The sequence below is a fragment of the Rhinatrema bivittatum genome, chromosome 6 (assembly GCF_901001135.1).
Source record: "Rhinatrema bivittatum chromosome 6, aRhiBiv1.1, whole genome shotgun sequence".
In the NCBI taxonomy this organism is placed as follows: Eukaryota; Metazoa; Chordata; class Amphibia; order Gymnophiona; family Rhinatrematidae; genus Rhinatrema; species Rhinatrema bivittatum.
Genome location: NC_042620.1, coordinates 32790263 through 32814657, shown reverse-complemented (window position 1 = coordinate 32814657; position 24395 = coordinate 32790263). Strand labels below are relative to the sequence as shown.

General features: G+C 43.1%; 1 protein-coding gene across 2 annotated transcripts in view; it reads left to right on the top strand.

The window, feature by feature from the left end:
* Positions 1-24395, top strand: part of ADCY5 (adenylate cyclase 5) — a 472164-nt gene that overhangs the window by 283879 nt on the left and 163890 nt on the right. For both annotated transcript variants that reach the window (XM_029605225.1, XM_029605224.1), the window contains exons 4-5: positions 23959-24070; positions 24247-24374. In XM_029605225.1, the coding sequence (XP_029461085.1) occupies positions 23959-24070; positions 24247-24374 (240 nt within the window). The remainder of the gene's footprint in view (positions 1-23958; positions 24071-24246; positions 24375-24395) is intronic.

The window sequence follows — 24395 nt, the reverse complement described above, 5'->3', positions numbered from 1 at the left end:
TCTTTTGTTTACTTCTTAACACCTCTCCCCTTGCCTCTGTTCTAGAAGAAGTGAGGTGTGGGTTGATTGCGACGTTGCAACCTCCTTCCTGTGCGTTACTGAAGCCTCAGATTGTCAGTGTCTCAGGCCTCCTCTATAGGGTCCATGTTACAGGCCCTATATCCTTTTTGTAGCCCTTCTCGGAGCCCCTTTTATCCTTTCTGCATCCTTATGAAGTTACATCCTCCAGTACTCGGTGTGCTCTTCCTTCTGATCTATACAAGGGCAATATTATTTCCTTTTCCTGCTGATGAATTCTCTGTTTGTGTAGCTGAACAGACTGTTAGCTAAACCTGTTCTTTTATTATTTTGATTTGCAATCTTTAGGCCATCTGAAATGATTACCCCTAGATCTTCTTTTTTTTTTGTTTTGTTTAATAGTTTCCAGTTATTGTCATTCTAAATAATAAGTAGCTAATGGATTTTCTCATCCGAAATGCCTGAGGAACTGCAGAAGGACCTTATGAGACTAGGGAACTTGGTATCTAAAGGGCAGATGAAACTTTTTAAAACACAGCTCAAAACCTGGCTTTACATACAAGCCTTCAAGAAAGAAAACTGATGTGGGCTATATGCGGCATATAGCACCGAATGCCTAATTTTATAAATCCTTACCAAATTATTTCAACATTTTTTTAACTGTAGGCAACCTTCAGGACATTTTGCTATGATACACTAAATCCCCCTAATAAACGCCTTATTGTTACCGAATACTATTGGCACCACCTATGTAATGTACGACCAATATTTTTTACTGGTGCCCTATTGTAAACCGTTGTGATGGTGAATAACTTAATGACTGTATATAAAAACTCTTAAATAAAATAAATAAATTTAATGTGGACACGTGCAAAATGGTGCTATGTTATACTTATACACTGCCTTCCTCAGACAAAATTACAACCCAAAGCGATTTCCAAGCAGCAGAAATAATATAATAATCAGATGCATCTGAATGATAATGATACAATAAAATAATTTATCAAATTCTGAAATCAATCTCTAAAATATTTTATTTATTTTTATTTATTTAGAGTTTCTTCTATACCGATAGCTGTTTGCACATCGTATCGGTTTACATACAACTAAGAACTTATGGGCATGGCCCTTACATAGAACAATAGCAAAATATGTAAAAGTAAACCCAAGAGAATATATATGTAATAAGAACAGGGACTATATAAAGGGGGTAACTTAGACAGCTACAAGAAAAACTAAATATATGTTAATGCGTGTAATTTATAATACAGGGTATCGTGCTAAAAATAGCATTACAATGTACAAAAGACTATAATACATGGTACCATGTATAAATACATATAAATACACCTCTAGATTATCTAGAGATCTATAAAATCACAAGTGGTGTGGAAAACGTAAATCGGAAGTCGCCATTTACCCTTTCAAATAGTACTAGGTCTAGGCAACACTCCATGAAAGCAACTGGTAGCAAATTTAAAATGTGATAAGATACCCCAGAAAATGAATAAATAAATATAATTACCTGAAGTAAAGTAAGGAGGGAACCTCCCTGCAGGTCTGGTGCTGGCAGCTATGGGATTATTTTTTGTTTTTAAGAAAAGAATACACCCGTGACTGAAGGCAGCATTATACTGCAGAAGGAAGCTGGGCAGGCAGGCGGACAGAGGAAGCAGCGTTTGACTCGAGCCAGGCCGTGGGAGTGCTTTAATTTCCTCCCGCGGCCCCAGCAATGCGAGCGGACAGGCCAGTCAGTCGGAGAGGAGGCGGAGCGGGCACCTGTCGCTGCCACTGTCTTCCCCAGACCGAGGGGCATCATTCAGCAGCCTCAGGAACCCAACTGGTCCAAGCTCCAGGGCCTTGGGAAAGCCTGCGGGGATGAAGAGAACCAATCACGGCAATATCGGGAATGAATTAAAAGTAAAAAAATTTTTAAAAAGTAAAAGATGATGAATGAAACAGACCCCTGATTCGAGGTCAGGGGCATGCAAGGAAGGGCCAGTTAAATTTTTTAAATCTCGATTTAACCTTGAATGCACCAGTCTTAATTTACATAATAACAACATAATAAGGGAGAAATAAAATGAGTATTGAGCTCATCAGAGGAGGACCCAAGAAGATAAACCACCAAAGTTGTTTAAGAAGCTGGAAATGGCTAAAAAAGATGAAGTACATCAAACCCTTAGAAGGGGGGAAAGCGTTGTATGTATAGGGAAGGAAAAACCAGAAATGACATCACAAACTTTACTGAAACAGGTACATTCAAATAATAAAAACTTTATTATCAACAAGCTTTGTCAAAAGCTTCTTTTCTAATAGAAAATACCACTCCAACTGTTTGTTGAGGCCATTGGGTGTTACAGTATTCAAATTAAAAAATCCCAAACTGTTTCCTAGCATTCAACCTCGTCCATAAATCACTTCCTTTCCTAATTGGGGAGATTTGTTGTAACACAGTCCATCTAAGATCTTGAAAACAATGAAACCAGTTTCTATTTTTCGATCAACTGTACTCGTACTAATCTCTTAGTGTGACCTATATATATTAGGTCACAAGGATGTTGGTATATAAAAACAAACAAATAAATATATTAGGTCACAAGGACATCGTATCAAATATATCACCCTGAGGAGGAGCAGTCAGTAGCATGATATAAAGATACAATGCATTTTGTGATAGAGTGGGTCCAGCTGTTACACAATAAAGTCTGTGCGCTCTTTGATCAATGACCACTCTCTTGGTGGCCTGTTGGTTGAATCTGTTGAGCTTCCTCCTCTTCTGGAGGCCATGAATGGATCACCATATCTTTTATGTTGCGTCCTCGGGAGAACGCTATGTGTGGGAAAAATCAGAAAAACTCTGATGGAGTGTTAATACATGCCAGTGTTGCTTCATAATATTAATTATATCTCTGGCCCCGTGGGAATACTTCATAACACTTGTTAAATCTGAATTATCAGGCTTAGGCGGATAAGATGGTATCAAGGAGCGATTCACAAAGCGTGCTCCCTGGTAAGTTCTTTTCGCTGAACTGATAGGATAGCCTTGGGACATAAACTGTTGGGCCATATCCTTGGTTTGCAACTTATATTCATTCACATCCGAGCACAGTCTCCTCAGCTGCAGAAAAATAAAGTACGCAGCGAACGCTAACAACGTGTACAAGCATCAAAGGTTGGGTAAAATTAAAAGTGAGCAAGCAAGAAGGGCGGAGTTAAGAGCACACACATTTAGGTAAATCACAGCAGAATAATGTGCGGCAATAAATTAAACTGGACAATAGCGCTATAAACAAAGCATAAACAGTTTAATAAGTGCACACACCAATAGTGCACAAAATGTAAATCAAACGAAGCGTAAACACGTAGTTATACAAAGTGCACACACTAACAGGCACTAGATAAAGCCGAGTAAAGAAAGTCATACATGCATTTGTCACAGAGACAAAGAAGCAGAAAAAGAGAGAACATACAAAGAAGAAAAGCAGAGAGAGGAATATTGTTGTATATGTACCAGCGAAGACTTCGTAAAGAAACAGAGGAACTATGAAATATGAGGATGGGGTGCAAGAGGGGTTATTATCCTCCTGCTAGCATAAAAGTTTTTATATCATAGGAGGAGATAACGGCTTCTCCTCAAATAGGAAGTAAAACAAAAGCTTTGCAGCTCCCCTATGACCAGACTTACCAGATAAGCTTATCCAGGTAACATTGAATATCGACACTACTCAGGTAAGTGTTATGACCGTCGGTCACAGACGGCTGCGACCACGTCTACTCACATCCTGCACCATTCTCCTGCCCTCCCCGGATCTGCTCGGGGCGCAGGCCAAGTCTCCACTGCCCCGTTCTCCATGGCTCCTCGTGGCGGCCGAGACACCGCTACCACCCACGTCGACTCTGGGTGTTCCTAGGCGCGCGTGCGCGCCACCGGCCCTCCTTTGAAGCCTCTCAGCGGGAACCTCTGGGGCAACCCTGATTGATGTCATCGGACCTGAGTACTTAAGCTCCACCTTCGCCCCCAGCTAGCCGACTTGGCAGCGAGTTCCGTACGTCTCTACAAGCTCCTGCCTTCGTGTTCCTGTGGCTACGCTATCGGACTCCTTGGACATTGGACTCTGTCTGGTACCCGCTCCTCGGGGTCCAGTGCGTGCACTTTACGGAGACTTGGTCTCCTGGCCTCCCCACTCCTCGGGGTGGCCCTGCGCCTCTTGAAGTCCTACCCTGCAAGCTCTCCGCTCCTCTGGGCTGCCCCCTGGAACACTTTTACCACTTAGGATTTCTACCTCAGTGCTTCCCCACTCCTCGGGGCAGTGCTTCCATGCATACAGAGACTGTCAGTGCTTCCCGCTCCTCTGGCTTCAGCATACGTCATCGTTGGAGACCTGACTCTTGTCTTCCCTGCTCCGCGGGTTGGCCTACGTCATTGCATCAGCACCTCCTTCGCTGCTGAGCTCCACCCCTCGGGGTTGTCTCTTCGGAATACCTTCTGCACAGCCAGTCTCACGCTTCCCGCTCTGCGGCCAGCCTAGCACCTTCCCCCCTCGGGGATCTCTACCCAGGTTTATCTCCAGTCTGTCTGTCCACTGTGGGAATCTCTCGGGCCTCTCCACAATCTCATCCAGAGCTCCCCGCTGTGCCTGACTTCGCCTCCTGAAGGTGTAGGGCTCCTCCCCACAGGTGGTAACTACTCTCATCTCGTTCCAAGGGTCCACATACTCACAACCCATAACAGTAAGTTTAAACCCTGCCCCCAGAGCACCCATGCACTGACTCTTTTATCTGGATAAGTTTTAGGCGGGTAATTACTTATCTGGCTGACAGACTTTTCCAGTCAGAGGGAGAGGAATATCTAAAATCTGATATTTGACTGGCCAAGTCCCGAACTTGGACACACCTTCTGAATAGGGAACTCCATATGCCTCTATATTTTGTTAATATTACAGTTATAATTAGCTATTTTGTCTAAGGCACTTTAAAAAGATCTGATTCCAGGTATCCATGAATTGTGTGACATCATCAGATGAGTGGACACTCCTGACTAAATGATCTTGATGAATGGAGTGTGGATGTTTGCGACAAACTGATGCACAGATAAAGTTTCAGGCATTTCTTTAAAAAGGGGGAGTATTTGGGGGGTCACGAAGGTTGACCGGAAAAAGAATTCAAGGCATTTGGGATTATAGCAAGTTGAAAAGAAGAGGTAGCAAGTAGAGGAGGTTCAGATCGATGGAACTGAATATTTCATGAAATCTTTTGATTGCTATGAATGAAGGACGTAGCTGAAATTGAGGCACAGAGCTATAAAGCGGTGGGGTTACCTTGCTGTTTTGGTAAATTAGGTTGCAGGGCCATCTACTGTGGTGACTGCAGAGAGCTCTACAGGAATGAGAGTTGCTCCTCTTCCTTTCCTCACTTCAAGGCCTGGAAAGAGGAATCCTCTGAGGATAAGAGTCCTGACTTGAGATCCTGCTGCTACTGCTGTTGATGTGGCTGATCTGAACCATTTTCCAGATTAAATTTCACATGGTTCAGAGCATATTTCCGTCAAACAGATGTTGACTTGTAAGGCTATTTAATGACAAAACCTGATGCTGAGAGTGAGAGCTACACAACACTGGCTTGGGCTCTACGGCTACCTTCAATAGTACAAAAGTATAGTAACAAAGTCTATGCTGATAACAAGGGGGTTAACTTCCTCCAGCCCGAGGTGCACAGCTGCTATTAAGGAGAAATGGTGGGAACTGGATGGCTCAAAGAAATGCCACACCCTTACAGAACCTTTCACCTCTAGGTCACCGGGGTCATCTCCAGCTCAGGTTGAAAGGGCGTAAAGTTGTGAAGTGAGCAGAAGCATTCTCATTGCAGCCCCTGTCAGATTTCTATGAATCCTGCTGCACACCTTGCCCCTGCTTTGTGACGTGTACACAAGGAGAGGGAATAAATATTCAAAGATAAATCAATATACAAAACTCATTATTTTGCTCCAGCCAGATTTTATCTGGTAACCACTAGTGGGATTCAGATATATAATCAGCTGACAGGAAACTAATTTGTTGGTGGCTATCTGCTAATAAAAGTGATAATTATTTCGTGCATAAACTGCCCGAAATTCCCTCTGCGTGTTAACAAAGATACCTTTTTAACATCCTCCTGCTGTGGCTTGGCAGGCAGCCAGGACAAGACCCAGTTTTATTGCCTTTGCCTTTCTAATCTAGTCTTCCAGCCAGGGAGATTTATTGGAACCCGTAGTGCTTCCAAAGAAAACAAATTCTTTCCGTGAAGCCCTGCGCAGCGCGGGGAGAGAGTTTGCCAGTACTTCTGGCTCCGCCCCTAGAGGTGACAGGCTGATGCCAAGTTTGTGATTCCTGCGCCTCCTTGGTTCATTTTGGCTTTCATGGAGCCTGTCCCTGTGACTCGCGATTCAGGTATTGCTTTGAGGAGTCTGCTGTTTCCAAGAGTATTTTTGCCAGCATCCACTCCTCCTTACTTGCTTTGCCAGAAGCAAGGCAGATTAAACCTTCTGACTTAATGAAATGCCATGTGCGGAGGAAGTAAAAAAAAAAAAAAATGTAAAAAGTTGGGATCCCTTTGAAAAACCAAAATTAGTAAACAGGAAATTCACATGATATTTTGCTTGAGGTTGGAAGGAGCCAGCACAGGTGCCTCTCTGGCCCCACAACAGAGTTTATTTCTGCTCCCCAATGGGCCTAAATTTTCTGCTGCCCCCCCCCCCCCCCCCACACACACACACACACACTCCCTGCCTAACCTATGACTTTTTAATCTCCCGAGGAGTCTCTCATGGAAGGCTATCAAATGCCTTCTGAAAATGTAATGCACTATACTATATTTACTGGCTCACTTTTATCTACATGCGTATTTACATCTTAAAAAACATCTGATAGATTTGTAAGGCAAGACTTTCCTTTGCTAAAAGCATGTAGACTCTGCCCCATTATACCAGGTCTATCTACCTGGTCATTCATTTGGATTTTAAGAATAGCTTCTACCAGTACTAACACGAGGCTTCCTAGTCTATAGTTTTCCAGATCATCCCGGAACTCTTTTTAAACGTTGCTGTTAGAGTAACCACCCTTCACTTCACAGGAAATGTGGCTGTTTAAAATCATACTTTACGGCTTACTCGTAAAAGGTCTGCAGTTTCATGTTTGAGCTCTTTCAGAATTCTGGAGTGAATATCATCTGGCCATGGTGATTTGTCACTATTAGAGTTGTGGACCCTTATGTTGGAATGAGATTGGTCAAGTCAAAGGCTAAAGTCAAGGCAGACAGCAGGCAAGGATGGTCAGGTCACAGGCTAAGGTCAAGGCAGGCGGCAGGCAAGGATGGTCAGGTCGCAGGCTAAGGTCAAGGCAGGCGGCAGGCAAGGATGGTCAGGTCGCAGGCTAAATTCAGTACCAGGATACAGTTCAAGCAAACAAGGCAAGGCTGAAAACAAAGGCAAGGCAAACTTGAAGGCTTGGAAGGTTGGATGAGGCTGAAGACATGGAAGGCTGGACGAGGTTGAAGATGAAGGGAAGGCAAGGCTGAAGACACGGATCTGAAGCAGTAACTCACACTACCTAGAGGTAGTCGACCCATTGCTGAAGCGTTGTGTGAGTGCCGATGAAGACCCTTTATAGGGAAAAGGCCTGAAGTCATCGGTAGGCGCTGGTGGGACTTTCCCATCGTGGGTCCTTTAAGGAGGGCTGAGTCCTGTGCACTGGGGGGACGTTGGAGCAGCGGCATTTGGCAGCAAAGAATCACGTCGGCTGTATCCTGCCGAGATGCCCATCGATGGCAGCGATGCCCGGCAGTGAAGGATGAGTAAGCTGACTCACAGGGCAGCCCACGAGCCAGGAAATGTAACAGTCACTTTTGAGTTTGTCAATCTGATCTATTACATCTTCCCTTATCACAGAGATTTGCTCTAGTTGCTCACAATCATCACCATCAAAGAATGTTTTTGGTGTGGGTTATGTCCCCAACATCATCCTTTGTAAAGGACCAAGGCAAATCATTCAGTTTTTCTGCTCTTTCCTTGTCCTTCCTGAACATCCCCTTTATCCCTTGGTCATCTAATGGACTCCCTCATGGGCTTTTTTTCTTTGAATGTACTTGAAAAAGCTTTTATTATTAGTTTTGGCCTCTCTGGCAAAATTCATCTCAAAACTTTTTTTTGAAATTCTCACTACTCTTTTACATCTAATTTGCCAGTGCTTATGCTATTGTCTAATTTCTTCATTAGACTCTGCTTACCATTTTTTTAAGTTCATTAAAAGTTTTATTTACCATTGAATAAAACAAAACAAACAATACAGTGAATTATCAATAAATAAAGTTGAGCCTGCCTGAGGGGGGGGGGGGTATTGGTGTGAATGGGAGCCTGCCTGAGGGGGGGGGGGTATTGGTGTGAATGGGAGCCTGCCTGAGGGGGGGGCGGGTATTGGTGTGAATGGGAGCCTTCCTGAGGGGGGGGTATTGGTGTGAATGGGAGCCTGCCTGAGGGAGGGGGGGTATTGGTGTGAATGGGAGCCTTCCTGAGGGGGGGGGGGAATTGGTGTGAATGGGAGCCTGCCTGAGGGAGGGGGGGGTATTGGTGTGAATGGGAGCCTGCCTGAGGGGGGGGGGTATTGGTGTGAATGGGAGCCTGCCTGAGGGAGGGGGGGTATTGGTGTGAATGGGAGCCTGCCTGAGGGGGGGGGGGTATTGGTGTGAATGGGAGCCTGCCTGAGGGGGGGGGGGGTATTGGTGTGAATGGGAGCCTGCCTGAGGGAGGGGGGGGTATTGGTGTGAATGGGAGCCTGCCTGAGGGGGGGGGGGGTATTGGTGTGAATGGGAGCCTACCTCAAGACTCAGCCCTTTCAGTAACACACTATTCAATATTTACATGCTCCCCTGTGTAAATTACTGACAGATTTAGAAATGACGTCCATCTTGTATGCTGACGACATATAATTTTACATTTCATTCTCCAAATCATTTGAAAATACAGTATCAACACTTTCAACCTATATGAAAGCAATACAGCAAGAACTTTCGCAACTTTAACTAACATTAAACCCTAAAAAGACTGAAATCATTTGGTTAAGTAGAAACTCATCGATAGTTAAACCACCAGCCTACACCTGGGTAATTTTCAAATCACCCCCTCAAATCAAGTATGGGATTTAGGTATCCAGTAGATGAGAACCTTACTATGAAAAAGCCCATCAACAAATTAATTAATACAGTTATGCTAAGTTGCGAATATTACATCGGTTGAAACCTCTATTAACTTTCGAGGACTTCCGTACTGTATTTCAAACTCTAATTTTCTCAAACCTAGACTACTGTAACTCCCTATTACTCGGTCTTCCCGCAAGTATCCTAAAACCATTACAGTTATTACAAAATTGCCTCAGCAAGACTTCTGCTAGGAACTAGGAGATTTGATCCATTACACCCTCGCTGATTTCACTGCACTGGCTCTCAGCACACTCCTGATTACACTATAAAGTATTAACGAGAATATTCAAAATCATTCTTTCCAGTAACATTGATGTGATTGGCGTAACATTACACCTCAATGAACACCAAGGCCTCCAAAATAAAGGACTATTGACTGTTCCTGTAATGCGGAGTACACATCTGACACAAGCAAGAGATTGTGTGTTTTCTGTAGCGGGTCCAAAGCTTTGGAACTCTCTACCTGAGATATTATGCTTGATACCAGATAGAAAGAGATCTAAATGTGAGCTGAAAACACGGCTATTCAAAAATGCATATAACCCAACTTAAAAAAAACATCAGAATGAGAGAGCTTACAATAACAAGAAGGACAAGAGATACGAATCGAAGCACGAGGAATAGATTCATCGAGAAAATGTAAGAATCTCAACACAATGTACTGACTGTGAAATATGTGAAATCTGTTAGATTATTTTATTTGATGTTCTTTAGTGAACATGTTTTGGAACATTTCTTTTGATAGAAGTTAGTGCCTGTTTATGAATTCTCTACTGCTGAAACCCATCATTATTTGCTGATTTATAGCTAGGAATGTTACTTTTGTAAACCGTTGTAATCTTTACATGGAACGGCAGTATATAAAATGTATAAATAAATCTCTATATATTTATATTTGTATTTTGCTGTTTCTTCAGTATTCGCAGAAGCTGAGGCTGGTTTCTCAGGTTTTCCATGTACGTTTTGTCTGCATATTTGTTTCTAATTTGTAGTTCCTTTTTCTGAGAGTTACTCCTGATATGGCATGGGAAGGTTCTAGGTGGTGGTGGTGGTTTTTTTTCCTTTTTTGTAGGGATTTGTCTTACTTCACAAAGTGATTGGCATTGGAGGGAGTTTGTTTTGCTGGCACTGAAGTGGCACCAGCATTTGATTATATTTTTTTTTGCATGTCCTAGTTCTGTTCTGCACCTGTTGCAAACCTTAAGTTCTTATGATGATGATTATGATTATTGCTGTTTTATTGTGGTTATGATACTCTGCATGTTTGGAAAGAGGATTCATAAAAGAAAACATTGATATTTGTTTTATTATGTAATTGGATCTGATGTTTCTTTTAAACTTCTGTTACTTTTTACATGATGTGTATTTATAAACTGCAATAAATATTTAAAAATTAATATAGATTAATAAGGTAATTTAATGCTGGTAAGTGCTTGAAATAGAATTTAAATATTTTAAAGCAACGCTCAAGATGAAACTACTTAGAAATCCATTGTCAGATGCACTCTAAGGCTTTATTTGACTTGTTTGTCAACTGCCCACCCATGTTAACCTTGGGCGTCCCCAAAAATTAATTTCTGGCTACACCACTGATCGTTGCGTACGTCGAATAGCGCTATAGAAGTGATAGGCAAATAGTAGCATAAGCATCGGTCTAAAGCTAAGCTTGGATGAACCGGTACTAAAATAAGAGCCATTTTGCGGTCCATCTTCTGCCGGATGGATTGTATCAGTCACATTTTCTGTTTTACATTTCTCAGTTAAATCCAAAGCACTCAGTAACCAGTTAAACCATTCTGCCAGGTCACATATTGCACTACTTTCTTTCAACACATTTTCAGTCCGCATACCGTCTTCCCAAAAAAAAACTAGGATCAGTCTGTCTACTACTTGGCTGGACTTTGTCGTAGTATCACATACCCATGCAAAAAAAATCCAAAAAACCCTTAACAGGTAAGAAGAGCAGGCACAGAATAATTATGCACACAGATGCTACACTGAAGTTTCTGAAGAGACTGCAAATAAGCTTCAGCTTTCCCCAAGGACCGGTGCTTCTGACACCGAACCACTAAAAGGCAGATTTGAAATGACAGAGACAGGAAGGTAATCACCAAATCATCAAAAGTACTGAACATTTTTTTCCGTCTCCTTCACTGTTAGCCGCAGTGACTGTCAGCAGGTCGTCAAGTCTGTTCTAACAGCTGCGACATTTTCTGCAGCAGACGGGAGCCCGCCAAGCCGCTCCTTGCGTTTTATGGGTGTGCGGCGCACGCTAGGGGTGGAGTATTTCCAGCACATTCCGCGTAAGGCACAGGAACCTTGCTGGCCCTTTGTGTTATCGTGTATTTCCCAACTGCCCGCGTCTGACGCGTCTGTCTGGGACGGAGAAGCAGCGGGGGGGCCGTTCGGGTGTAGGTGTGACGGTGAGATTGCACCACCAAAAATAAATTAGATCAGAGATGCTCAAAGATGACAGGAAGGGTGATGGGGGGGGGGGGGGGAGATGGAGACGTTCAGGGAAGGAGGAGTCAATGGAGGAAGAAGGATAGAGGGAGAGGGTATATGGAAGTAGAATTGTGCTTGTTGCACCGGGACGATGTGTAAAAATAATAACTTGTCTACAGAATAGGATATCAGCCTGGCTTACCCTCGGAGTGTCTCGGGCACCTCCATGCAGCCACCTCTTAGGTGAATGACTGGGCTGGACACTTCTAGTACCTGGACGTCTTGATAGCTTCTTCTGCCTCCTTCCCCTTAAGAAACTATGCTGGCTATTAGCTAAATTTGCTATTTTGTTAGTTGCGTAAAGGAAACCGTTCACACAGCTTCAGGTCAAGCTGTTGCAAATGACACAACTTCTGAAATCAAATTAATGCAAAAGAAGTGGAATTATCGAGCTGGGTCTTGAGGCATAGGCCCACGAGCAGCTTCATTTCTGTTGTCGTGCCTGGTGTTGCAGCACAACTCTGAACAGATTTCCTAACACGTCAGCGCAGCCATGGAGCGCTTTACTAACAGTAACCAATGCTGTGCCAGGTCACCGTTCCAGGCAGAAAGGCAAGTGCAAAAAAATGTGTCATCAGACGTCAGTGGTAGCAGCCTATGTGACACCGTAAAAGAGCTGTGATCTTAGACTCTGAATTAATTGACCATTAAGGAGCAAACAATGAGAGCAACCTCATTTAATTTAACCTTTTCCTTATTTATATGGTACTTAACCCTTATGAAAGACTGTGCACTCACTTTGCATGCAATCTAAAGCAATTTATTGTTTTAACACTTTCATTGAAGTCCAGGGTAGCAGTGAGCTGTGGTTTTTTTTTTTTCAATTTAAACTTTTTCGTTTATTGAACTATTCAGCACATGAATAACATACAGTACAAAGAACCATACAAAATACTCAAGCATAGAGAACGCTTTTGGTTCCACAGTTCAATGTTCAATAAAAAAATTTTTTTCAACATGTATAGTGAGCTGTGTTTTATTACGCAGACTGAAGGCCTGGATTTTTCATTTAATTAGCGCAACATTTTCCTCCTGCCCTTGTGGGCTTCCCGCTCAGTGGGAACAGGCCTCTATTGGGCTATAGCACCATGATCCTTAATTTGCAGCGGCCAGGGTAGTTTCTCCTATTTTTTATCCCCTCGCTGACTCAATTATGTCCAACCATTGCAGAGAATGTCACCATCCAGGGCCACAGTCTGCATCACCCTGGAGCGAATTCCAGGGCTTCCCTTCCCAACAGGCGCCGTGAACAAACACCTGCCTCTGCCACTTCCCCGGCCCCAACCGACCCGGGGAGCAGTGTCGTGGCCTGGGAATGGAAGCCACTCTCCCAAACTGGTGCCACATGGCACCGAGCCACCACCTCCTCCCCCCCCCCCCCCCCCAATGGCCTTAAGTTTCAAATTGCTCATGTTTCATTCACATTCAACACTGGCACTGTGATAAGAACATAAGAAATTGCCATACTGGGTCAGACCAAGGGTCCATCAAGCCTGTTTCCAACAGAGGCCAAACCAGGCCACAAGAACCTGGCAAGTGCCCAAACACTAAGTAGATCCCATGCCACTCATGCCAGTAAAAGCAGTGGCTATTTCCCAAGTCAACTTGATTAATAGCAGTTAATGAACTTCTCTTCCAAGAACTTATCCAAACCTTTTTTTAAACCCAGCTACACTAACTGCACTAACCACATTCTTTGGCAACAAATTCCAGAGTTTAATTGTGTGTTGAGTGAAAAAGAATTTTCTCTGTTTAGTTTTAAATGTGCTACTTGCTAACTTCATGGAGTGCTCCCTAGTCTTTCTGTTATCTGAAAGAGTAAATAACCGATTCACATTTACCCGTTCTAGACCTCTCATGATTGTATAGATCTCTGTCATATCCCCCCTCAGCCGCCACTTCTCCAAGCTGAGCAGTCCTAACCTCTTTAGTCTCTCCACATAGGGGAGCTGTTCCATCCCCTTTATCATTTTGGTTGCCCTTCTCTGTACCTTCTCCATCGCAACTATGTCTTTTTTGCGATGCGGTGATCAGAATTGTACACAGTACTCAAGGTGCGGTCTCACCATGGAGCGATACAGAGCCATTATGACATTTTTCATTTTATTCACTTTTCCCTTCCTAATAATTCCTACATTCTGTTTGCTTTCTTGACTGCCATAGCACACTGAACCAATGATTTTAAAATATTATCCACTATGATGCCTAGATCTTTTTCCTGGGTGGTAGCTCCTAATATGGAACCTAACATCGCGTAACTACAGCAAGGGTTATTTTTCCCTATATGCATCACCTTGCACTTGTCCACATTAAATTTCATCTGCCATTTGGATGCCCAATCTTCCAGTCTCGCAAGGTCCTCTTGCAATTTATCACAATCCACTTGTAATTTAACTTCTCTGAATAATTTTGCATCATCTGCAAATTTGATTACCTCACTCGTCGTATTCCTTTCCAGATCATTTATAAATATATTGAAAAGCACCGGTCCCAGTACAGATCCCTGAGGCACTCCACTGTTTACCCTTTTCCACTGAGAAAATTGTCCATTTAATCCTACTCTCCATTTCCTGTCTTTTAACCAGTTTGTGATCCACGAAAGGACATCGCTTCCTATCCCATGACTTTTTTGTTTTTTTAGAAGCCTCTCATGAGGAACTTTGTCAAACGCCTTCTGAAAATCCAAGTACACTACATCTACCGGTTCACCTTTATCCACATGTTTATTAACTCCTTCAAAAAATGAAGCAGATTTGTGAGGCAAGACTTGCCCTGGGTAAATCCACGTTCTCTTTTTGCACATTTTCTTCTTCCTAAATCAGTAAAGAACCTAGGATGCAAGCAATCTAAAGTAAGTCACTTCAGCTCTCATCTGATTTCATTATCATCTTAAGGATTTTTTGAAAGAAAAAGGAAGCGGCGAGGAGAGAGAGAAAAATCACGTTTCGTGCATAAAGTGGGTGCCGGCGGGTTAGAGAAGAGCTTGGAAGCGGCCGGAGACCCCCTTTACGCACTGGGCCCTCCGGAGAGAGAATTCTGTTTGGGGAAATATTTTAATTCTGCATTTTGGGATTCTGGGGCGGGGGGGGGGGGGGGGAGGGGAGTGCCTGCCGACTGTGAAAACGATACAGCCTGGCCGAAAAACGAAATCTCTTTGGCAAGCAGCGCGTCGGCTCCAGAACCTTGGACAGGAATAAAAGTAAGAAACTGTGGAACTTTCCTTGGGATTTTTTTTTTCCCCATAGGAAAACCCTTTTTGAGAGAGGCCTTTATGTGCTTCTGCCTCTTCAAACATTTCGGAAAGTTTGCGGTGTAGGATCTTTTATGAAGTCCGGGGCTTCTTGCCGAGTGTTAAACGGGTAGTGAAAACATGGCCGGGAATCTCCTTTCATTGTGCAACCAGTGACCCCCTGCTGCGTGATGAGGTGCAGGCCCTCAAGGAAGCCGCGTTCCCCACCCGGCAGCCAAAGGATGCGCTGCTGTAATGCCACGTGAGAGGACTGGAAGGGGAGACTCAAGATGGCGAAAATCGCTTTTGTCAGCCTCAGATTAGTTTGTTAATTACCTTTTTAGTTTATGTTCAGAAAGGACTTGCTGGCCATTGTGTATTCTTTGATTATTGGTCGGATTGATTATTGCAGTTTGCTTTATCAGGGCCCTCCAGGGGTTAACCTTAAAAGTCTGAAGCTCTTGCAAAACACCCGGCAGCAAAGCTGGTAACAGGAAGGAGGAAATTTGATCAAGTAACAACCTATTATGCAAAAGCTGCACTGGCTCCCTATTGAGCAATGCGTCCGATTTTAACATTATTTCATTATTCTTCAAATGCCTTCGTTTCTCTGTTCCAAGATGAAGTCCTTTCTTACTACCCACCACCAAGAATGGCAAGATCATCCCAAGAAGCGCTCTTGGAAATACCATCCTAACCCGCAATGGCGTTGGTAGTGACAAATCATGGCACCTTTCAGTGTTATGTGCCGGTTTTATGGAATTTACTGCCACCGTAGGTGCGTCTAGAGTTAATTATATAAAGTTCTGGGGAAAAAAGTGGAGACCTGGCGCTCTGAATGAACCTTCAATTGAAGACCTATTCGGTTGGAAGAACATTATGATGGTTTGGACATTGGAACTATTGGCTGTTGTCTTAAGTAGAAGTGTGTCATTTTTAAAAAATTATTGTATATCGTATGAAGCGTGAAACTGGTCGTAATACTCTAAGGCTTGAATTTGTGAAAGGTGGAAAACTAAAAAAGTAACTAAATAAATCAACTCCAGTGGCTGTGAATGAAGGCCGTAACGGTTTTTTGGTTTCAGGAAAAAAAAAATCTTTCTTATCCTATCACTCAGATATTTTATGCCGGCAGATGGAATGGTGTGTATGTCTGATGTATTTGTATTTTCTCTTTATCATGTTCCCTTGTCTTTCCAACAATCTCGCTTATATAGCTACGCTGGTCATATTGCTCCATCTCAGAGGGGACCAGCTGAACCAGTCCTGGTTTTGCCCCATTGCATGCATGGAGCTATATTCCAGATTTCCTAAAAAATAAATAAATACTACCAAGACTACATCTCCATATGTGCACCATGGCAGAAAAACAGGCCTGGCTCAGCTTACTGTTCAATCACTGTAAATCTGAAATACATTACAGTCCATTTTTAGTTACACTGATTGCAAAATAGCTCCTGGTGCCAGTCGCAGGTCCCACCCACCTCAGAGAGCAGGCAGATATGAGACAGGCATGGTTTATTTGTGAATTAGCTATTTGCAAACTTGTTCTTAGTCAGACCTCGAGGAACTTATGCCAACATTCAGGAGCAGAAGCTCCGCTTACGACAGACTGTGAGAGGAGTGCAAATTGTCACTCTTGGGAATAAGGGGGGGAAATCAGCTGAGTTTCTCAGCGCAAAGCAATCAGTGCTGCACACTTGGCAGGGGTTATATGTTAACATGCCTGCTTTTTTTTTTTTTTTACCATTGCAAATTAGTGCTTCTGTTAGCCTTGTGCCGGTAGTCCAGGCATGGTCACAGAACTGCAGTGAATTGTCTTTGGTTATATAACTGCACAGTCTGGAAATTACCTAATCTTAGTGAGCTGGTGACTGTGTCTAAATATAGGCGCAAGCAATACACCCATTTATTTAAGGAAACGCTATCAATCTCAATCAACTATGTGAATGGTAAATAAAACATTTTCCTTAAACAAACAGTGTGACAGAGGATTTTTATTTGGAGCAAGATAGTACGGCATAGCATGCTATAATTTACCCCCTACAGCACTTCCTTTTTTCCTTATCATTTCCCACCAGTCAACTGAAATGTATCTGTACTGGGCAAATTCGGCTTAATGGAATGAGCTCTGAGTGATAGGAGGGTTCACCAGGGAAAAGGGGCAGATGGAACAGTTCAGCACAGTGTAAGGAACCCAGCTAGGGGTCAAGGAAAGCGTAGTCCAGAGGCCTAGAATAGTGTGTGACCTGTGGGTTCAGGGCGAGCGCCACAGGGAGCTCGTGCACGCCGCATATCCCCAGGTATCAAATGCTTGCATGCAGAAAGGCTTTTATAATGGTTTCCAAAGGTCTGTTGTGGGCCCAACATACAGAGATGTCTGTTGCTTGTGTTTCCAATGTCCAGTTCTCGCAAACGAACTATCCTGGCAAGATAGTTTCCCCTTTACGCATGGGTGCCTCAAATCTTTGCTCCTGTCGGGGAAGGATCCATACGATCTTCAGATCAGAAGCTTGCACAAGGCTACAGGATCTGTTGCTGCTTGCAGCTCTTATATCACAACTTGACCGCCGACCGTGAATATGAATGCTAATACTGTAAACCGTTGTGATCTTGTTTTGGAACGACGGCATAAAAAAAATTCCTAAATAAGTAAATAAATAAACTTCAGTAGCTCTAATAACCACTACCACTACTATAGCGCTACGTGACATATGTGTTGCTTGTTCAGAAACACGTGAGAGACTAGGTAGAGCCTAAAAGCTAATCAAGGCAAACATACAGGACAAAACTGGAAATTTAAAAAATGGTTAACATCAATAAGGCTGTGAGTGGGATAATTGGGGATTAATTGAAAAACAGCCTAAGCAAGGTGGGTTTATAGACTGTATCTGAATAAGGCCAGAGAAGGAGCATGACGCACCCATTTCTGATGAAATCATAACTCTAGAACGAGGCTTGAACAGACTAAACAGGAAGCAAAGGGGCACAGGAAAGTACTGCCTTTTTGGTTTTCCTTACCCAGCTCTACCTGCACCTCCTGCTGAGGACTCTTAAGGCCACAGTGATCAAGTTAGTCACAGGACCTTTATGGATCCAGTCCCCTCCTCACTACCCCTGTCCAAATCCTAATTAACGATCTCCAGGGGGTGTATCAGTGGAGCTAAGCATATCAGCACAACCCTTCAGGGAAATCTTGAAGAAAGAGATTGGACCTTATGGTCCCCATACCTAAACAGCGGCTTCACTTTCCCCATGTGTCTCAGGAACTTGTCATCACTCGTGAGTTCTAGATCCCTCACCTTTGGGGCCTGAGCTCTCTCTTTTCTCTCTCTCCCTTTGCTCCACTGGACAGTCCTCAAATCAAGCAAGCAGCCTGTGCGCCGCCACACCCAAAATCCATCCACTGACTTCTGATGGCATTTCTATCTCCGGGTCGACTCAGCCTGTCGAGCATGGTTTTGAGATTCCGCTGAAGGAACCTCCTGCTCCGAGTTTGTCAAGCCTGCACCGTAGGTCTGCTCCTGCCATTAGCAAGGTCTCCCTGGCTGCTCTGGGTTTATTATCTAGTCAGTCAGTTCCATTTGATGCCTCGCCCCCCCCCCCCCTCCAACCTCGCAAACCCTGAGCAAGCTACAAAATATACATAACCACTTGAAATGCTATCGGGTCTCCCCCCCCCCCCCCCCCCCAAATAACCATGTCCACGGTTAATGAAAACACAATTATAACTCTCTGCAGACCACTGCCCATGCCCTCCCCCGGGCCCTGAAGGTAAACCCAGCAGAACCTCCCCTGCTCCACCCGGCGATGCTCTTCTGTGTGGTTGGCCGCAGTCACAAGGTTGTCCTCATAAAGAAATGTGCTTCGAATCTGAGCAGTGTGAAGATGCTTCTTTACCCTGGGACTTCTGCTGAGTCTCGATGGTTTCTGCTAAAAGGAAAGGACTGGGTGAATCCCCAAAGAAAGGACCCTTGCCAGTTCTCACAGCATGCAGATTCCTCTCTTTTTATATGGATGGTGGGAGCTGATGATCGGTGTATCTGAAGGAAAGTCGTCTTTTTTTTAATTTTATTTTTATCATAGTTTACAATAGAACTTCTAGAATTCTAGAGAGAAAAACATAGGCAAAAATAAAAAAAAAAAGACGAATAAATAGAGTGAACAGAAAATATTACGCATTTGTCCAGTTAACAGTCTGCCGTCATAGTGGAAAACAATACTCGACCCAAGGAGACAATAATAACCATATTTTGAAACGGACAGTTATTTAACGTGACCTTACTGAATGGAAGGCATAACTGGTACTGCCCCTGCAGCAGATCAGCAATTGAAGGCTCAATTAAGTGAGCAATTCACAACCTTAAGATCGTTCACTAAAACCTGTGGCCTACAGTGCCTTTTATTTTATATATATATATATATATATATATATATCTATATATAATTCAAAAACTAAGGCAACCTAAGGTATATTTTATGTGCTAACCATATAACACAAAAATCAACCCAATCGTACCACTGGTAAAACTATCAACATTTACTAGTTAACGCCAAGTATTGTATGTAGGCCTCTCACTCACAGGGTCTGCATAATGTAACAGACTCCTAATTAGGTACAAGGCCACCTTACTTTAATTATAATATTTTTGTTGGAATTTTTCATTTTTTTGCACATTAAAACTGCCCCATATCAGTTCTTCAATAATCTTCTTAATTTTCATATGCTATACTCCAAAAATACGGGAGAAACAATAGCTACTTATCTCGCCAATTTTGGTTAGTCACCCGACACGCGCGTGTTTCGAACCAACAGGTTCTGCTTCAGGGGAATTTTCTTCCGTATCCAGTCTCAGAGACAAACTTCTGAGCTTCCATTCCGCACATATGAGGCTTGCATCTCTCTTTTCTTGGCTCGATTACCACGAAATTTTAAATATTGCCGCGGCTCCCTTACGCCGCGTCCCTCTTTTTAATGTGCAAAAAAATGAAAAATTCCAACAAAAATATTATAATTAAAGTAAGGTGGCCTTGTACCTAATTAGGAGTCTGTTACATTATGCAGACCCTGTGAGTGAGAGGCCTACATACAATACTTGGCGTTAACTAGTAAATGTTGATAGTTTTACCAGTGGTACGATTGGGTTGATTTTTGTGGGACACATTGTAGGTACCCTGGAGTACAGTTGTGAACGGGTAGAAGGTTGTGATTGATATCCTAACCATATAACAAACATACAAAAAACACCCAATACAAAATTGTATGTGGGAAAGAAAAGCACTATTGCTTCCTATTAAATGCTTACAAAAGAGTACGTTATTCAAAATAAAAGTTCTTCTGTATTTTATTGAAAATATGACATCATGTACATTTAATTCCTTACATAAAATCTACCTTCATCTAATACAAATATTTCGAAACTCTCAATTTAATTCTCATGATAAATATCCACCATTATATGGTCTTGAGTTCTCCCTCAAATCGGGGAATAGGTATAATAAACTTAAGGGAGCCATATGGCCACAGTGATTCGGGGATGTTTTTTCTGACCCGCTCCTGATTGTTTAGGTAGGAGTGTGTTCAGTATGAATGTCTGTTTAAATCGGTTTTTGCTTAATAAACATTTATATTTTGGATTATGTTGAAATTACATGATGATTATATGATCAATTTGAACAAATAAAATATCAAAACAGATTTATTGTAATTTGTTGGACATAACAATACAAACAACTAGGTGTATTTCACAAATGCAATTAGTTGAATGGACAGTTAGATGTGATACTGTCTTATTTTTGACCATTTCTCAGAAATCACAGCATCGAGAGGAGGAATAGATGAGGTAGTGTGGGTGACTGGTCTTGTTAAGTTAAGTCCCCTGAAGAAGCCTCACTGGTGAAACAAGGTCCTTGTTGGGATGTGAGAAAATGATGCACAAATAGGACACCCGTTATGAAGATCTGAGGACTAATGGAGTGAATATTGGCAAGATTTATTTTGAGACCGAGCCTTGTGTCTTGGTCCCAGAATATTAATAAATCATAATGAATTATTCCAAATATAAAGATTGAAACCTCTAGCGGTGGTCCAATGTAAGGAGACCAATAACCACATTGAAGTAAAAGATCTATTGTATGGTGTTCTTTGTGAGAAAGAGGGACAGAGTGAGGTAAGAGGTAGTATAGATTTGAGGGAGAACTCAAGACCATATAATGGTGGATATTTATCATGAGAATTAAATTGAGAGTTTCAAAATATTTGTATTAGATGAAGGTAGATTTTATGTAAGGAATTAAATGTACATGATGTCATATTTTCAATAACATACAGAAGAACTTTTATTTTGAATAACGTACTCTTTTGTAAGCATTTAATAGGAAGCAATAGTGCTTTTCTTTCCCACATACAATTTTGTATTGGGTGCTTTTTGTATATATATATATATATATATATATATAAAACAGAGTTTCACTAAACTATTGTTGGTTGCATTGTTTGGAGAATTTGCACAGTCCAAAATTAATTTATTAGCTGGCTAGGTTCACACTTAGCTGGACAAATAGCAGGATTTGAAAATCCCCGCTGGCAGAATACTTCCGAGGTATCCGGCTAAGTATCGAGCTGGATGCGTTTCAGGGAGGAGTTAACTTAGATGGATAATTATCCAATATTCAGACTTAGCCAGATAAGTCTGGTCATGTTGCAGAGCAGTCCTAATGTTAGCTGAATCAATGTATCCAGCTATCTAGGACTTTATCCTGCTGTATTCAGTAGAGCACCTAATCGGCAGTGCTCCGCTGAATATCTGTGAGAATTCACCCGGTCATCCAAGGCTGTCTAAATTGCCCGTTAGCCATGCTGCTTAATATTGACCTCTTAGATAATAATCCGGATAAAGCACGAGAGAGTAAGAGGTCAGTCGCTTGTGGGGATTTTGACCAAGATGTCAGTTCTCATTGCGCCATCGGAAATTGCCAGAGGTGATGGTTACAGTGCTGAAATGGCAAAGTGACGCTTTCAGGCATGATCTTATTATTTTTTGCGGGGTCCTCTGATTTTTGCCTTCTTGCTGGACGGCTGCCTGGAAACAGGCGGCACTGGAGAAGAGGCTAAGGATCTGAGGACAATATCAGGGTAAATATGAGACTGTGCTGAAGAGACGGACATTTCAGACCCAAGGCTGAGAACAAAGGGTGACGTTTTGTTACTTCAAAGCGGATTACATTCAGGGATTGTAGCTATTTCCCTGTCCCCCAGAGGGCTTACAATCTAAGCTTGTACCTGAGGCAATGGAGGGTTAAGTGACTTGTGTAAGGTCACAAGGAGCAGCGGTGGGATTTGAACCCTCGTCTCGGGGCCGCTGCTTTAACCACTAGGCTACTCCTCCACTTACTGGTTTAAAACCTATCGGGCTGTGCTTTGAGAAGGGAGCAAAAGCTCAAATTATAGACCTCTGCCAGTTTCCGGGGCATTTCCTTCGCTGGCTTTGGAAGCCAGAGCTGCTTTTCTCTGCCATTAGTGGGGTTTGGCAACCACGCAAATATCAAGAGCGCCACCTGTTGGCTCAGTCTGGGAGAGCGTCTGACCTGGCTGTGCGTGGCTTCTGTTTCCTCGTAGGTTTTAGCAAATGAGCAAAATAATTAATAAAAAGTACCTTTTTTTGTTGGACTGACTTAACTCATTTCTTGACTGACTTTCAGGAGTTGTCGCTCCCTTCTTCACACCCAAAACGGAACGAGCAAAAGATGGCATTTTCTGGAAAAACTACAAGTGAATCAGAAAATAAAGGGGGGAGGGAGAGTGGGGGAGCACAGATACGTTGAAGCGAGAGGGAAGTGACAGGATTTTATGTCTGGTAAGGACTTTAGAAATCCAAGTCCCTGTTAAGTCCTTTCAAGTAAGTTTTTTGACGTGTTTGATCTTTTAAACTTTAAATGTCTAGGGTTGACCTGAATTTGCCTTTAGGTGCACTGATCTATAGGGTGCAGTTGCTCTGCTCCTGAAAAATGGAGGTGTTGCCTTGCTCGTCTGTACGACGTACCATTTTGGGTGGGTGGAAGTCTGATTTTTTTTTCTTTTTGTCTGTAACGTCTGACCTGTTTCGGCATCCACACCTCGTACCGAGTCGAACCTCTCCAAGGAAACAAAGAAACAGGATAGTGCAAGCGTGATGGGGCCTATAGAGTAATTCAGGTGGGGGGAGGTGGGTAATTTACAGCGGGCCCCTGCGTAGGGTTAAAGGCTGCGGGTACAGAAGTGCATAAAATTCCCAGGTTGTCGCTGGGGCGAGTGGACACGCGCATCGTTCCCTGAAAACGGAAACCATGCACATAAACGCTTTCCCTGCCCCAAGTCCTCCCCCCCCCCCCTCCAAATACCTTCCGTGAGTGCAGGGAAAGGTGCACGTATTGTCGAGTTATGTGGGTGCTTTCCCCGCACAGCTACCGGGATGGATTTTCAAAAGCCGGGGTTTCTGTGCATAAAGCCTCTTGAAAATTAGCCTCCCCTAGGAGGGGCAATCTTCAAAAGCCATTTGCCCGGGTTAATGGGCTTTTTTGCAAACTATGCGCCCTCCCCCTAGGTAAAAGTGCAAGCATTATTCCACAACACCCAAACTTCTACCTGCACAGAGTGGATGCATTCTGGGGGATAGGGCGGGAAGTGCTACAGTGCATGCTGTTTTGTATTTTCAAAGCTGCATGGGTTGTTGGGAAGAGGGAAAAAGCACCTGCAAAGCAGGTGGGAATATGCTTTTTCCCAGGAAGGTTGTCCCAGGGAATGTGCACGCAGACTCTTTTTTTTTTTTTTTTTTTTTTTGGAGAATCGGGGCAACGTCCCTGTTGGAAAGTGTCCCATGGACTTTGCAGTTCCCCCCCCCCACTGCTATTTGAAAATTTTGCCCTGAATGAAAACTGCAGGGCGAAAACCTGGCTAATTCCATGACCCGGGCCTGTTTTTCTCTCTTTCTCCGCAGCATCCTTTTTGCGGACATTGAAGGGTTTACCAGCCTTGCCTCCCAGTGCACAGCTCAGGAGCTGGTGATGACCCTGAATGAGCTCTTTGCCAGATTCGATAAATTGGCAGCTGTAAGTTTTTGTGGGGGGTTCTTCTCATTCTTTCTGTTTTGTTTTTTTGTTTTCAAATATTCTTGTCTCTTCGCCGCGAGCTGCGCAGAAGATCAGACAACCTAAAAGGCAATTTTGTCACAAACACAAAACCAGACTTGACGGGTATTTTTTTTTTTTTTTTTCATTTCTTCTAGGAGAATCACTGTTTACGTATAAAGATCTTGGGTGATTGCTATTACTGTGTGTCTGGGCTGCCGGAGGCCAGAGCTGACCACGCTCACTGCTGTGTTGAAATGGGAATGGATATGATCGAAGCAATTTCGTAAGTACCAAGTTCCCCCCC